This window comes from Athene noctua, chromosome 2 (genome assembly GCF_965140245.1).
Source record: "Athene noctua chromosome 2, bAthNoc1.hap1.1, whole genome shotgun sequence".
Lineage (NCBI taxonomy): Eukaryota > Metazoa > Chordata > Aves > Strigiformes > Strigidae > Athene > Athene noctua.
In genome coordinates this window covers 131,421,036-131,438,941 of record NC_134038.1, presented here as the reverse complement: position 1 = coordinate 131,438,941, position 17,906 = coordinate 131,421,036, and the positions used below count along the sequence as shown (strand labels likewise).

The 17,906-nt window shown below is 38.1% G+C and overlaps 1 protein-coding gene across 2 annotated transcripts in view; it reads right to left on the bottom strand.

The window, feature by feature from the left end:
• The window catches only part of UMAD1 (UBAP1-MVB12-associated (UMA) domain containing 1), an 82,911-nt gene that overhangs the window by 7,295 nt on the left and 57,710 nt on the right, over window positions 1–17,906 (bottom strand). For both annotated transcript variants that reach the window (XM_074898016.1, XM_074898017.1), the window contains exon 3: window positions 11,377–11,462. In XM_074898016.1, coding sequence (XP_074754117.1) covers window positions 11,377–11,462 — 86 coding nt within the window. The remainder of the gene's footprint in view (window positions 1–11,376; window positions 11,463–17,906) is intronic.

Sequence of the window (17,906 nt, the reverse complement as noted above, 5' to 3'; positions counted from 1 at the left end):
ATACTCCAAATGTTCCACGGTTAATGTAGGTTGGTTTAATTATCCTAGTAAATATTAGAGATGCCTGTGAGTTTTATTTATGAAACATATATAGAATGTAATTCTATCCTGAAAAGCATTCTTAAGTACCACAAAAGACTGCATATCTAGTGCGTAAACCAACTATCTAATTTCTTTATCCTAGAAGAAAAAAGTTGGTTTTCTTTGTTAACAATTTTGCAAACTCAAACCAAACAAGATTAAGGTTCTGGTTTTACTCAATCCCCTATAATAACAACTGTGACCAGGAAATATTTAGAGGCGTTTAGTGATAAATTTTGCAAATATAATGAACTTAATATAACCAAAATTAGATAATTACATTTTTATAATCTCAAATATGGACATCTCTAAGGAGAAACTACAAAATTGTGAACAAACAGGGATAAGATGCAACATGAAGAAAGACTGCAGAACTATGAGAAAGCAGAAATAAGGAAGCAGAAAAGATTCTAAATCTTTATGAAAAATGCTAAGTCTTAATTTCCCACCATAACTAAATAATTATAATCTTTCCTTCTATCACAACCAGTTTTCGCACTTTTGAATCCGATAAGTGAAGAGCTGTATTAGCATTTACGTCCCCTCGGTAGCAGGGTTCCTGTTCTTGATGCCTCCCTGTGCCTCTCTGGAGGCCCCTGAGCTTAGGGCACAGTCTTAACCGGCAAATTTTGGACAACATTCCCTTCTGCAACATGAATATTGTGATAAGAATTATCTTAGAAGAAAGAGAGAGGTGTGGGTTCAGTAAGGAAGAGTTTATCTAGTTTCTCTGTTCCTTCGAAGCACTATGCAAGCTACTCATAGCAAAGATCTTATACATTCTAATAAGCAACATGAACAATATTCAGCACGCTGTGCTTCTGCCAGTGCCAGGAAATGTTACTAACTGGGCCAGATTTTTTCTTCTTTTTTCCTGTAGCATCTATGCTGAAAGATTATAAAGTTCATGGAAATTACTGCAGCAAGTAAACTGCAAGCCAGAAGAACTGTAATTGAAAATGCAGGCAGTTTTAGACATCCAGCAGTGCATTCCACAGCCACAAATCAGAAATGAAGGACAAGTCAATATATTGCAAAATGAATAGAGAAGTCTGATAAATGCTGATAATGGATTTGTTCTGTTGCTTCAGTGTCATCCAAAAGCGCAAAGTACTGACATTTATTTTGCTGCTATCTTCATTCCTAATGTAATACAAAACTCAGATAACTTTCCAATACAGCCAGAGAATATACTAAGAAATTCATTTGCTACAAAACTTTAATTGCATATTGAAATCAACAGTATGTAAACAATCCATTTTAATTTAGCAGCTACATTTGGTCAATGTAGTTAGTGACAACAAGATTTGAGCTTCTTTCTCTCTGCTGCTCCAAACAAAAAAATATCCTGAAGACTTTTTGGGAAGCTGATGTCCTTTATAGGAAGAACTTAGACAAACTGGGTCTCTGCCTCCATGTCTTTACCTCTTGTTCCCAACCCCTGCTATTGAAGAAGCTCCAACATGATACCCTACTATGGCAGGAAAAAGATGAGAGTTTCTCTGAGATACTAGATGTCCACGGAGCAGCACCTCTGAAAAAGAGAGATAATACTGCATTCTCTCACCATTCTAAATGTATGAAAATCCAAGGTCTGGAATGGGAAAGGAAGCTGCCTACTTAAAAACCGTACTTAAAAAAAAGACTAGTAAGAAAATATTTAGCAAACATGGTTTCACAAAAAATAGTCAATAAATTTATCAGCAAATTGGAACATCTGGGAGAAACTGCATGAATCAGAAGTTATTGTTTCAAGAAGAAAAGCAAATCTTTCCTTGAGTAATTGAGGTAGTCAGCAACATCCGTGAAATGCCTCCTTACAATGTTAATATCAGTGAGAGGAAAAAGACAGAGGGATAACAGTTTCCATCTACAATAAGAGGAAATGATCTTGGATTTAGTTTGCAGAAAAAAAGATAATTAAGTAGAGTGAACAGAAAATAATTACTAGTCTGAACCCATGTGAAGCTTCCTCCAGTGATAACTGCAAACAACATCCTCAGCCGTGTTTTCAGAAGGTCTGTTAGGTAACTAAACCCCTGGATCTTCCTAGTGGTCTCTCTCTTCAGTCCTAAAGAACATAAACGGATTCTCAGGCAGATGTGTGAATAAAAAACAATTCATTTGTTCTGAGGTTTTTATTGTGCTGCTTAAAATCCAAGCATGTGGCAAGACTAGCAATATATCCTATTTACAAATTTAAAATATTCTAATGCTGAAAAAGTGAATTAGGCAAGTATCTCCTAACACAATTTTCCACCTGCTCTCTCCATAGAGATTCAAGTCAGTAAGAGAACGGAAAAATGGATACTTGACTTTAAGTTCCTCCACACACAGTCTGTAGCTGGAGCACTTGTCAACAGCACCTTCAGCAAACAGGCTACCAGGAGCCAGAGTTTGTAAAACTTCAATCTACAAGCAGTAACAAGTCTGAGTTGTCCTCAGGATCTACTGCTTAGTCTTTTGAAATGCAGGAATAAAAGTAGGATGACTCTTAAAGCAGTAAAGAACCAAATAATTAATAATTAAATAAATAAATTTATTAAAGGGAACGTATGTCCGTCATCTCTTTCAATTAAGGTGGCCTCTTTCAGACTCTTGGCTCTCTATGGAGGAAGATAGTTGGACCATAACGAAAAGGAAGAAGGATACTTTTTTGGCGTTTAAAATAGATTTGGTTTTATAAAGCAGGACTACTGATTGCATTACAAGACTAGAAAAATATTATTAATATTCGTAATACTGTTGAAACAAAGAAAAGAAATTTGCAAACAAATAATTTCCATTTTATCTTGCATTTTTAAGAAATGCTTTAGAACAAAACTTGACGATGTGCTACCCAAAGCATAGTCTTTCACAAGTCTGATATGACTGAAGAGTGGTTCAGTTTGGGGGATTATTTTAAGGCAGAAATTACAGCAGTAGCACATTGTGGTAACAGGATCAAACCACACTGATGGAAAGTACAGAAAAAACATATTCCTGTCTTATCAATACTAGCATTTTGGACTGAAATGAGGCAGTTTTCATGTCATATCTCCATTAAAATGGACTGCCCACTGCTGTTTGTGGTGGGGTTTGTGCTTTTTTTTTTTTTCCCCAGAAAGTGGCAGCGAAACTAAACTAAAGACATTGTTCTTTTTCTAACTTGGTGTTTAGAGTAGTTATTAATAAGTTGCCCTATACTAGTCTTTCAGCCACCATTTTACAGTAATGCATCATGTTGTAAATATCACTATACCATCAGGCTGTATTAGCACACAGTCTCATCAAGTGATGTATGATCTATATTGCATTTTAGATCAATTTTAATATTTGGAAAGCCCAGAAGGGTTGCTCCCAGAGGCAGGATGACTGACCAATCAATTTGTTGACACCAGCATTACAGGCTTTTAGTCCAACCGCATGTGTTTGGGCCAGGGATACAGGATAATCAGTAGTTTTATCTGGGGATTAAGCTAGTCAGAAGATCCCAAAATTAGAGAAAGGCTAAAAAATGTGATGGGAACATCTGGGCACCCAATCTGAGCAACTCCTGCTACAAATAACCATCCAATGTAACGGAATAAGCAAACAATTAAGTCAAGCATATAGTGAGTCTCTGCCCAAACTAAATATGGAGGTATGTAAATTGTGCTTCTGGACAGGCATGCCTTGGCCACTATTTGGAGTTTATGTTCCTTTACTAAAGCCTAGCTCTCAAAACGAAAAAGCTGTTAATCAGGTCAATTTTACTATTTTATGAACTTTTTACATGTGGGTACGTACATTGCTATTTATAGGCACTAAATGATGAAAATACATCATGCTTGTGTGTTGTTCTTTTGCTACAGGAGGTGCTTTTGTCTTCTGTTGCTCAAACCTCACCAGTCACACAAACTGACCACAGCACTGACTCCAGACTCCACAGCCAGGGCTGTGAGAGGGACGGGTGCTCCAATCCATCTGTTTTGTTTACATATATTTTCTGGCCAGACAGAACATTCAAGTCCCATCTTAAAAGACTATAAGGCTTCCTCAGTTCTGAATGGTATTTCACACTTGCAAAATGCTATAGAAAATGCCTTGTAAGAGAGCGTTGCATAACTTTTTTGAAAATGAACTGTTTTCTAGGTTCAGAGAGGAAGTTGGTGATAACCATGCTAATTCACAAGTCTCAATTCCCACTCCAGTTCCATAGATCTAAAAATATAATACTTCCCTTTAAAAAAAAGACAATGGATGTAGCATTCTTGATGTTACTGTGACTACTAAGTATCTGAAATAACCCCAGCTGTGTATCATGTTATACAGATAACAAGTTTAACTTGTTAGAATTTTAGAATTGTCAGAATTTTAGGAGAAAAACCCTACAAGGTGATAGTTTTACAAGAAACCCCAGGTCTTACTGGTTCACCCGGGGTCAATAGATTGCACAAATCAGACTTTATAAAATGTTGTTTGTGAGGCCATTGCAACTAATCTTTTGTGACATGCAGAAGCAGACTTTCTTATGGATGATCATGTTGCTTAAATTTTACATATGTATGTATGCATATCTAATATATTTATATATAATATGTACATACCCCTCTTCTCCCCCCTAAATTGCCCCCACTGTTGAGTGCAGACAGAAGTTCACTGGTCCATATGTTCTGGAGATCTTCCTAGTATGAAAAGACCTCTTAAATATTTTTGTCAATTCTCAAACAGATAATGATATGAACATTACAATATAATGAAGCTCCATAAAGTAAATATGCTATTGTATAGTAATAGTTGTAATACATAATAGTTGATTTTTTTAAGCTGACTGGGATATTTACCTTCATTCTCAGTAAGATCACAACCATATACTGTGTGTGGCTTTCTCATCATAGGGCAGCTCTACTTTGTACGCACTTTTGATCTGTGGCTGCACACGGATCCCTCAGAGAACTGCCAGCTATTTACTGTACAGGCAAAGGATGGAGAGAGCTAAGAAAGATTATGTCTATTGCAGCCACCAACACTGAAAACTAGTCATCCTTCTTTAAAGGTAATGTTAAAACTTCACTTCCTATAGCTTTATGATCATACACAATAGTTGAGCAAAACGTAAGATCTTTCTTCTGAAAGTACCAGCAATCAGAGAAAAGTAAAAGCTTGATTACTTACTGCAGTCTTATTCTGGTCCCTTCTAAGAGTGGATAATTTCATTAAATGATTATTGCTTACATACCCAATTAAGAAGAGAGAAAATATGGAACTACATGCTTTAAGGGCTTTATATGTGAAAAAGAAGATCTTGGAGTTAATATGACATATGACAAGCAATTAATCTAACCAGGCCATGACTAGGATGCTAGCTTATGAAGTCTTAAAGAAAAAAAAAAAAAAAGCCAGCCAATCTAACCTGCAATATTTTCTATAAACACTATATTTTGTCAAAATGGAGCAAACTAATCACAAACACTGGCCAATAATTTTGAAATATAAACCACCTTCTCTAAAGCAAATTTAGGGAATATAATATGATGCAGTAAATCTAGTCCAGAACACCCTTCTTGAGATTTTAAACATGGGACCCTCTGAACCATAAACTAAGAGTTGCGTGACTGAACAGAGACATGATCAGTAATAGCTCCTTTTCCAGTAACTTGTAAAAATAATCCAGACAGCCAAACCTTAGTGAAAACTGTGCAATAACAGTTCTAGAAGAACCAATTAATTTTAATTATTTTTATTTTAAAAAAGGAAAACAAGATAACAAGGCAAAGGCAGGGACTGGGAGAACGAAAAACCGCCCACTTTAGATGAAGATCAGGTTCAAGACGGTTGAAGGAACCTGAAGGTGCACAAGTCCATGGGACCCGATGAGATGCATCCACAGGTCCTGAGGGGACTGGCAGATGAAGTGTCTAAACCACTGTCCATCATATTTGAGAAGTCATGGCAGTCCAGTGAAGTTCCTGCTGACTGGAAAAGGGAAAACGACCCCCATTCTTAAAAAGGGAAAAAAAGGAAGACCCAGGGAACTACAGACCAGTCAGTCTCACCTCTGTGCCCAGCAAGATCACAGAGTATATCTTCATAGAAACTGTGCTAGGGCGCATGGAAAATAAGGAGGTGATTGGTGACAGCCAACATGCTTCACTAAGGGCAAATTGTGCCTGACAGATTTGGTGGCCTTCTACAACATGGTTACAGTGTTGGCAGATAAGGGAAGAGAAACTGACATCATCTACCTGGACTTGTGCAAAGCATTTAATACTGTCCCACACAACATCCTTGTCTCTAAATTGGAAAGACGTGGATTTGATGGATGGAGCACTTGGTGGATAAGGAACTGGCTGGGTGGTTGCACTTAAAAGAGTTTTGGTCAATGGCTCCATGTCCAAGTGCAGAGCAGTAACAAGTGGCGTTCCTCAGGGGTTGGTGTTGGGACCAGTGCTGTTTAACATCTTTGTCAGTGACGTGGACAGTGGGATTAAGTGCACCCTCAGTAAGTTTGCCAACACCACCAACCTGTGTGGTGCGGTTGACATGCTGGAGGGAAGGGATGTGCCATCCAGAGGGACCTGGACAGGCTGGAGAGGTGGGCCCATACAAACCTCATGAAGTTCAACAAGGCCAAGTACAAGGTCCTGCCATGGGTCAGGGCAATCCCAAGCACAAATACACATGAGAGGATTGAGAGCAGCCCTGTGGAGAAGGACTTGGAGGTACTGGTGGATGGAAAACTATGAGCCAGAAACATGCACTTGCAGCCCAGAAAGCCAGCTGTGTCCTGGGATGCATCAAGAGAAGCATGATCAGCAGGTTGAGGGAGGGGATTCTCCCCCTCTGCTCTTGTGAGACCCCACTGGCAGCACTGTGTCCAGCTCTGGGGCCCCCAGCATAAGAAGAACATGGACCTGCTTGAGCAGGTCCAGAGGAGGCCACGAAGATGATGAGGGGGATGGAGCACCTCCCCTGTGAGGACAGGCTGAGAGAGTTGGGGTGGTTCAGCCTGGAAAGAGAAGGCTCCAGGGAGACCTTATAGCGGCCTTCCAGTACTTAAAGGGGGCCTACAGGAAAGATGGGGAGGGACTCTTTGCCAGGGAGTATAGTGATAGGATAAGGGGCAATGGTTTTAAACTGGAAGAAGGCAGATTTAATTTAGATATTAGAAAGAAATACCTTCCTGTGAGGGTGGTGAGGCACTGACACAGGTTTCCCAGAGGAGCTGTGGCTGCCCCCTCCCTGGCAGTGTTCCAGGCCAGGTTGGACGGGGCTTTGAGCAACCTGGGCTAGTGGAAGGTGTCCCTGCCCATGGCAGGGGGGGTGGAACCAGATGATCTTTAAGGTCCCTTTGGACTCAAACCATTCTAGGATTCTATGATTAGCAATATTCATGCTCCAGAATTATATCAGGTGATCTTTTCAGGGTATCTAAAGAGCGTATCAACTTCAGCAATACTTGCTAATTTCTCTAGAAGAGTAAAAAGAATCTGTGCACTCACAACTGACATTATCTCTTTCCTGGTATTTTATATCTCTCAGTATTTCTGTCTTTCCAATTGACTAATATGACCCATAACCAGATGCCTAGGAAACTGTTACTTACATCTATTCAGAATCCTTACATAGCAGCTTTACAAAGGATCAGTTTAATGAGGATATTATCTGCCAATCCAGATATAAACATGTTTTTTCTAATTTTTTTTAGATACTTGCCCAAAACAATGCACACCAGTATCTATATGTAGAAAACCACGGATAATTTTAAATTTACTTTGGGAAACACAGGCTTTCTCTCTGCCACATTCTCAGTTTTTAGTAGCAAATTATGAAAAGACAGGGCACAAGAACCATAACAGAACTATTGCAATTCATAAAGAAAACTATGTCCTGTGATGATAAGTATCACAGCAAGGTATATAATTAAGAGGGGCTATGACAACAACATATAAATTAGGTAATTATGGATGAAGCAATCCCTTGGGAGATTCTCTCTTATTGTAGAAAACTTATAACAAGCTCCTTAGATAGAAGGCAATAGCTATTAAGTATTTGAGGGAGAAATAGGACTATAAAGAAAACCAAATAAAACCCCACACAGCAAGAGCAAAATCTTAATTTACAATCTAAAGATGGCTCTCATGTTTGAAAATTTATTTTAATACACTTACTGATAGTTTTCAGCCATTAAATCTGCTGGCATCTGTTGGCTAAAGAGCGCATGTTGGATTATCAAAAAGTGCAATATCAAATAAACACAAGCGGCTTCTTAAGGTGACAGTAGGGAGATACAAAATACTGCAGCTATTACTGGAAATGTAATTTGTTGTTGTTGTTGTTTCTTGCATCAATTTAATAATCCCAGGTGTCCTGGACACCAGACATTCAATAATCTTCATAAATCCTAATTCACAGCTATACCATCTGTCAAAAATATTTTTTATGTCTCCTAATAGATAGGCTACATAATTGCTCTCACAGTAGGACAAAAATACATGGTTGCACTAATTTGCTTTACCAGTGGAATAGCTCATTATCAAAAATAACCCCATCATCTTACTACGGTTTCCAGCACTCTTCATGTATCAAAACTAACCTTTCCATTCTGTTCTTTTCTATAACCTTGAATTCCCAGTGAAAGCAGATAAAGATTGAATTATCTGGAAATTGTACTATAATAATGGAAAACTCATAAGCATGAAAAAATAAAACTGTAATATCTCTAGTATGATGATGTTGCAGTTAAAATTAGAAGCTTTGTATTTCACAGTCACAAAGAGATTAATTTAAGTTCTCGGCCATGCACAGCGCTAAGCATTTTGGCCTCAATCCAGAAAAGCACTTAAACGTGTGTATGACTTTTAGTTCGTGAGCCTGAAGCAACTTCAGCAGGATTGTACATGCTTGATGAGGCCCAGAGCACTCATTACCCGGCCGGACAACGCAGCTCCCTAGGACTGACTTGGCATCAGGAGATGACCCTCCCAAACCTTCATCTGTACTTGTGGAGACAAAGTGGATCCTCCACATGGGACTGTTTCAAAGCAGGAGCTTCTGTTCCCACTCCCTGCAGCAGAAGATGAAATGTCTGGACTAAAGTTGGCCTTTGAGAACAAGTTTCTTAGTATGTGCAGTTCCTCTGCAATATCAAAACCTCTTCAAACAGTGCTGACTGTGGGTATGGAAGTTGTTACAAGAGGTTCTGTTACATGTTGCTAGCTGCAGCGATGATCTGGGTGTAAGCTTTTATTTATGCATTAGTTTATATAATTTATGCATGATTATACAAAAATATGTACTTGAAAATTCAGTCCAGCAAACAAAACCAACAGTACCTAAGTAAATGGGAAATTCCAAAGATGACAACAGTTACCAAAACATACTCCAGAAGATACTTTCTTCAAAAAATCAGACTCAACCACATTTTCTTCTTGAATAAGGAATTGAACCATGAACAAATATTACTTCATTCTTCTTTAAAATACATTTCTAAAAGCACTTTCTATGTTCTACAAAGTCTACGTCTAAGTTGTGAAATAGTTTATATTTTAAAATAAAAGCAAGTTTCCAGCAATTCAAAGATGCAGCTGAAGAACTAAATGCTCTTCTGTTCAACTCTCCATGACGAATATCTAATACTACTTTGCAGTCTAACAAATCTTTTAACATACTGTACTATGTTTATGAACTAGTCTTGTTTTAATGCTAACAATTATTATATCAATTAATGTTTTGTGTCTCAATGACATATTGAATATGTAATGTAATGATTTCCAGTTTTGTTAAACTGGTAGAGTTCTCCCACAAGTTTATAAAAATATCCTCATGGCTGCAAGTAGGAATATTGCTTTCCCAATGGCCAGAATTATCCATTTAATTTCCATGATTCTCAGTTACTCTATTTAATTTGAGAAACTGATAATTACTTCAAGTAAACATGAAGTCTGAAATCTAGAAATCTTAGATACTACCAAATGCTGTATCTTAAGTGGTATTGTCACAAGCCGGGTCATACAAGTGTTTTTGTGACATATAAACCTCTTAACAGAAAGGTTAAAAGAAATCTGTTTTGTTTTCACTGTAATATCTACTGTGTTATTTTGAAAACCTTGCTTCTTTCCTCTAACTCATAAACACTTAAAATCTACACAGGTTCCTATTTTACTGAAATTCCATAGAACTGAACAAACCACTGATGCTACAGTAACTGGCAGTTCACAATACCTAGCGAGAACATCACATTAAGGGAAATTATGTCTGTGCAGTAGGTAACCACAACATCAGTGCATTATGCTGCCTCAAAACTGCAGGACTTCAGTTGCAAAACACACCAGCTCAGATGTGCATGGATCCAGAAGCCAGACTAAGATTTTGTGATTAATTTGTAACTAATTCATACTTCCACATTATCAGAAGGCAAACCACTCATTACTTATGATTAATTAAATATTTCTGTATCAGACACAGTTTTTAATTTGAAATTAAAAAAGACTACAGATTACACACAAATGTTGACCAGTCTTAAAGATGCCACATTATCATACAACTCCGATATATGAAGGGACTTAGCAGTAATAAATATTAAAATGGCATTGAGGAGAGAGAGACAGAGACACAGTTAGTTCCAAGGCTAGATATGAGAAAGAGAGAGAGAAAGTATAGGTTAAGAAAATAACCCAAAACACCACAAAAGCACAAATAGTCCAAGCAAAAGGTCTCAAAGTAAACATCTAAAACTTCCATTGCCATATGGCAATGGAAAACAGGCTCATACTCATTGCAGAAACGTTTTCAGAGGAGGCAGGGAAGAAAATACGTGTACATCTTATGCAGAAATATGCTGAAAAGTCCTCGTTGGTATACATGGATTAAATACTAAGTAAACCAGATGAAGAAAAAAGTCCAGATTTATAGCCACACAGTACTGAAAGTGAAAGCAAACACACAATGAAGACAGTCTATTATACTCACATATTTACAACATTTTACTTATAATGGTAGCTGTGGAAATAAATGACTTACAGAAATGTTTGACATCTTCCATCACTACTCACCATGCTAATGCTTCTATGCAATAACATTCTAGCTAGCTTCATGCTTGCACATCTCAAGTATAAAAATAAGATACTCGGCAATATCATACAGCCCAGGCCTTGATAATATTGTCATCTAATTACTAGCAGTGCTTCTTTTATGATAGATGACAAGGAAGGCTGAATAGGAACTCTGTCTGTGGAGGATGTGAATATGTTGAAACCTCCTGCAGGCCATTCCTGCTTCTTAAATGAGCTGCTATGGAAGTTTCATCATGTGTGTAAGGAAACAGTTTCCTACCTGTGGAGGTTGGTTGTACATTGGTCTGGTCTCTGGAAAAGAAGTTTTATCCTTTGACTCTCTACTTTGATCATCAATTGTGTCACCTAGCAAAGTAAAAAAAAAGAAAAAAAAAACCAAATCAATCTATTAAATCACTGAAATCCTTGATATTTTATATAGAATAATTAGTAGTCTTGAGTCTTCCTAAAATCAAATTATACAATTCCCTGGGAAAGGGAGAACGTTGTTGCCACATTTATATTTTACAATTTTGAACACAAGGAAAAACATTGAGAAGTAGTCTGCAAAACCTTGTGTCAATTAGTTTAAAGGAAAAGTCCAGTGGAAAAAAAAAAAGAGAAAGAAAAAAAGCAGGGCCTCTATTTTTGCACACTTTAGGACCATTAAGTTCTAGTAGCGGCAAAGTGTCAAACGAAGGAGACAGCAGTATGGATATCTGTTGCGAAGGTGATACCGGACGCACTATCCATCATGTCCCAGTGCCATGTCAGGCTAGGAGGACATGTGCACCATTACTCTATCCTCATTTTTAACCTCGTTTCCATACAGAGGATATCTGTGCATGAGTGCTGAAAGAGAGACACAGCATACTGAGAGAAATTGCCTGGGTTTGACCGTACCAGGACAATGACTACTTAACAGGCTGGGCATTAACCTCTTCCCATTACAGTCGTGGCTACCTCTGTCCAGGATTTTACTGAGGACACATGATTTGGTTTATCCCAAAAGCTGCAGCTGAAAGCAATCTAAGACAGGCAGCAATAAACTAGAAACAAGAGTTCGGGTTTTTTTTAAAGACTGAAGGTACATTATTAATTTTATTAAAAAGGCAGAGGCAGTAAAACAAAAAACCCCAGCATTTGTTTCTCAGATATTGTAAAACAAATACCCACCTAGCCTATCTTCTCCAATCTTCTTTTTTCAGTGGGAGGGTGTACAAGGACTTGTAAAGATTTTGTGGATTATCACCTTCTGCTGTTAGTGCTACTCAGTAAACAGTTTGTAAGAGAAGACAACTTAGAAAGGTGAAAGATTTAGCCACATAATTCTGGTTTTGTTTTAATTTTAACTGGCACTGCTTTGTTTAATGCAGTATTTTGAAAGTCTGTATCCTTAAAGAGTCCTGTAGCAACAATACTAAATGAAAGGGTTCAAGTTACTGTAGTTCAACTCCTTTGCTAAACCTGTGGTTTTGGCTGTCCTGTTCCATTTTCTCCAGCGGTTTAGTTAGAGTCGCCATACCTGGCAGAAGCCATCAGGAATGGCAGCCAGCTTCTGCCCATGCCCAGTTAGCCTGGAAACCAATGACACACCCAGGTCCACACATGCTTGCTCCACATTGTCATCGACCCCCAAGGACTGACTGGTCACGTCCCCTGAGTACAATGCAATATTAGGTAAAGTATCTAATGAAAGCAAGCAGTAATATTTAGTCATCAGGTCTGCTTTTTAATCCCCAAGTATTATTCCTAACAGTGCATTCTGAGAATCATCAGTAAATTATCTTTGTTATAGGTCATTAATGCCTATAATTCCATTAATGTCTACACTTTTCAAGATCTTTACCGGAGTTGAAAAATGTTTCTCAGTAAACTAGTAATTCTCTACACAAAAGACTCCAAAGGGCTTGTATTTGCACCAGCTCTTAAAAAAAAAAACCAAAAGGGGGGGGGGGACACCAAAGGAGATGGGAAGTCAGTTAATCTTCAATTCCACCCCACAATACTGTAAAAAACAAAATTTGTAAGCACCTATAAGACAATGAGGTAAGTAACAGCCATGAAAATAAATTCTGTCAAACCATTAGTTTACATTTGTAATGAAATAGAGGCCTTCCAAGAAAAATTATTAGAGGTCTTGTAAACGTGCTCTGCAATGAAACATCACAAAACCTTGGAGAGGCATGAAAATGGTTAACAGATATATGAAGAGGACACTAAGACATATGTTGGTATGTTTGCTGTGGATGAGAGTGCAAACAAGTTTAAAATGTACCAAATTTAGGCTAAATCAGTTTCTCCAGGAGTAACGCTACTAAAGCACTTGAAACAACCTAAGGAAATGGTCTCTCAAAACAGTGGTCTGTCTCCAAAAGATTTCAGAGGTAGGTTGAAGAAACATCTGTCACAAACAGTTTCAATCCTGCCAAGACAAGGAAGATGAATGACCTTTAGTATTCCCTTCGAGTCCAACATTCCATGAAGGATGCAGGAGGAAAGACTCTACAGGATACTCCTCCCTAAAATCCAGATTTGTCAAGGGAACTTATGCTGGCTGCATGGAGACTTGTGAAAATGCAAGCAGACTGCACAAAGACTCATCAAGTGTGTAAGGGAAGAGCTGCATAGCCAGTCAGTAGCAAAGGGACAGCTAACTGAAGCCAGTGAAATGACGCATACTGGGTAAAGTTGGATGTATGCATAAACATACTGACAGAGAGTTAAACTGGAGATTTAAGAAACACAGGAACCAACTTCTTACTCTTTGTCTTTACATACCATTTCTGAGAAAGCACTTGGAAGTTTTTATATGCAAAAAACACGACAAATTCATGTGTGTTAATGCTATCCAGAATATACTTTTTTCCTGTGATTAGTTTTTCTTAAAATGAAAACATATCTTTGTGTGAAATCAAGACCAAAAGGTCAAAAATGTAAAAATGTTCACAGGAAAGGAATAATCAGAACAGCTAATTTGGACAGAAATTAGACTTTTTGATTTAGAACTTTGACATTCAACTCCCAGAGGTCATAAGTTCTTAAGGAGGCCAAAACGTAGCAAAATCGATAGTGTTTCAAAACTCAAATTGCCTTTGTAATCTGAACTTTAATGCAGAGCTCTTCTTTACTAAAAAAAGGGGGAAAAAAAGCAAATAGGAAAATCCCAACCTCTTACCAAATTTTCAGGAATATGGTCCTGCAAGGATAAGCCATGAATCTTTGTATCGATTGTTATTATTTGAGTTAATGGAGTTAAAACAGCTACAAGCAGCTGCACAGCAAGCCGCCCAAGATGTTCACTAAGATAGAATAGTTCTCCAGAGAAATCAGTATTTTCTGTGTACTTCTTTCACTGGTTCCTATCTCAAATATCCAAACAGATTACTCACCCTTATTTCTACTAGCCCAAATAATGAATTAATTCTCACATACTTCCCCAGCTCCATCAGTTCCCAACCTTATCGAGCTTGCCATAGCTGACCCATCTTGTTTAGCCACCCCTGAATTTTTGTTGTTCAGCTTGCCATGGTTTCCCATTGACCTAAATTCTAATCTCTTGCCTTAACTGGAAGTCATAGTTTTTCTTCTCTCTTCAGGCTCAGCCTTTCAAATGCTTCCCTCTGATCTGGCTTTTTCTCTTCTCCACTGCAAGCTTGCAATCTCCTCTTCCCATCTACCTACATATTAGGAAGGTAGATGAAGGTAAACACCGAATAAAGAGACATCCCATGAGAGCACAGACCTTTGGGAGCGGGAACTAATGTGAGTTCTTTTGAGCACTTTATACATTCTGGTTGATAGTTTTTGACTGGGGAAAAAAACCAAACAACTAAACCACTCCTCCCCACCAATACCCTGAAAACCCCCCCACCCCCAAACCATTTCCCTTATGCAATCCTGATGTAAACAGGTATATAATTACAATTTTGCCAAATGAAGCAACTGAAATCTGGCTCTGAAAAAAATCACAAACACATAACCTTAGTAGGAAGAGCTACCAAATACCCACCACCACTCCCCCAAACGGTCTTTCATCAGAACTGAACTGCAAATATGTTCATAGATAAGGCCAGAGGGACCACTGTAAACACCTAGCCTAACCTCCTGTATAAATATAGGCCATAAGATTTCTTGAATTAATGTTTGAACTACAGCAAGTTTTAAGCTGTATTTTAACTAAGAGATAACAGACAAAATTCATTTTACAAAACAATTAGATTCCGGCTAATATATCCCTTGGTTTAAAAGCACTATGCAAAATTTTAGTCATAAAACTTCTATTATAAAATAATCTAAGTAATATATTTTAAAATGTCATATACTATTTAGAGACTATAAGAATTAGAAATGAAGGACGCTCCATGCAGTGCAATATGGTTTACACGTTAGCAGCATAATCTCTAATATGCAGGACATTACTGGAAAAATTTATCAGGAAAAAAATAAGCATGCTTATTGCTATAAAATATTCTCTTACTTATCAATGGAAAAATATTTTCAAGTTCGAAATGAAAGAACTAGACATATTTACACTACTGTCCAGATAAGCCCATATTTCAAATCTTCGGTCTTGGGAGGCTGTTTTTAAGTTATATTAAGCCTCTTCCAGGCCCCAATAAATGGTGTTGCACTCAAAGGTCAGACATACGTTTCTTCTTTCACTGAGTTGGTGCTGGACTTAGACCAGCATTCTCTGAGTTCTACTGGTACCTTCTTTTTCCAAGAACTGCAGCCAGGTGTTGCACAGGAAAGAAACACCCAGTCCAGTCTTCAGTATGTACTATGTATGTCCCGCCTCAGACCTCAGAATTTTCGGTTTCTTCAGAAATCTGCATTCAGCTGCCTATCTGGACCTCAGCGAACTCTCATATAGAAAGGTTCAACCACAAGTTTGGCTTCTACTCAACAAGGAAGTGGCGTTTCTATTTATACTCTTTCCTCTTCCAGCATTTTGTTATCCTCAAGCTGTGTAGTCTCTTGATCAACAGACAGCATTTAAAAGTCTCTCCCACACTCAGTTTAAAAAATTAAAACCAATTGTAAATATATTTTAGAGTCTTCTATAACTTAGATTGTCATTTCTCCCGGTCTGCGCATGAATCCTGTGAGACAGTGAAACATTGCAACACAGCAAGCCGTAACTAGTTACCAAATACATGGATTTTCAAATGTCAACTTCAGCTTCAAAAGGAACACAGCTATTTTCCATTATACTTTAGTTAGTTGCTTAACTCTTTGTTGCTTGTCACTATCTTCTTTACCCTGCACAGAAATGGCAAGAACAAAGAGTATTCTGGCTTTTATTTGAAAGCAAAAAGACAAAAAGTTTTAGGAGAGGATTAGCAGGATCTGAAAACAGGAGAGGCTGACTCTGTGGAAGCATCAAGGTTTTACTGCAGTTTCTTGCCCTTCTTTCTTACTCATAAATCTTCCCCTCTCTCCCTAAGATAAGGAAGAAAGAGAGGCCAGACACACCAATTTTAAGTTACTCTGCTCCACAATAAGCTAACAGAACTTCAGGCTTCAGGCCATCAATAGTGGCAGTGCTTTCAATCTATGGAGATATTTAAGTACTGTAATTCCCTCTCCCCTCTGAATATCTGAGTCTCAGGAGTCCTTATAATTGTGCTTCTGTGAAAAAGGGTTTGACAGTATCACTTTTCTGAGTCCTGCTCTTCTCTCAGCCTTATTTAAACAGCCTCCAGCTCCTTCAGCAATGGTGAAGTGTGTTTCTGCTCAGTCTCTCCCCAGCCCTGCTTGCTTCTCCAGCACTCACTGTCAGGGTCTCACAGCTTCCATTTACTTCCAGTGCCCCTGCAAGCTTATTAGCAAAAAGTTACTTTCCTTTGTGCGTACAGGAGATGGGCAATCAGCAATGGATATCAAGTGGCTGCTGTTCTCCTCACTGCCATTTCCATCCTCAAGCCTCATCTCAGTTGCCCTGGTTCCTTTCAAGAAGAATCCATAGCTACACTTAGTACCAAAGAGTGCAGAGCTGCCCATACAGAATATCAGTAAAATATGTTTACCAGCCAATTCCCACCCAATGAGTGAGTTGGAGACTGCAGTGGGGTGATACCAGGGAACACTGATAGCAGTACTCAGAACACAAAATTGTGCTAGTTTTATGGGATTGAGACAATTCACAGAAGACAGAAGGAAGAACTTTAGAAATCTCTGGTAATAAGCACAGAATCACAAAATGGTGTGGGTTGGAAAGGATCTTTAAAGACCATCTAGTCCACCCTCCCTGAATGGACTGTATACAATTAGAGAAAAATATAATAAATGGTAAGCAATTTGACAGTTCCCAATGGTGATTAACAGACCACTCAATGATACATCTGAATCAAATAGGACACTGGCCAGTTGCTGCCCTCTTCAATGGGAGAAATGGGACAATGATGGATAGGTGGTTCTTCTCTTTTCTTAAAAGTGGGACTACCATTCTGTCTAGCACTAGTGCTATAAAACCTACACATTAATCCTCATTAGCTTCCATGTGCACATGGCCAATACATAATAACCTTATAAGAATATGTATAGTTGGCAAAACAATGAAGTCATCCTAGTTTCAAGTCACCTCATACTGGTTTCATATCAAAGCTTTATCAACAGCAGTTTCATTTCAACAAGCTAATAATACCCCCTAAAAATCCAATATATCAGCAAAAAGATTCTTCACAGCTGCAATTTTCATCAAAACAAGAGTTTAAGAGTTTATGCTGCATAAGGGTGAATGAGAAGGAAGTCTGTGTAAGCTCATGCTAAGGCAGAGGTCTGTGTTAACCTAAGCAGGCACATGGT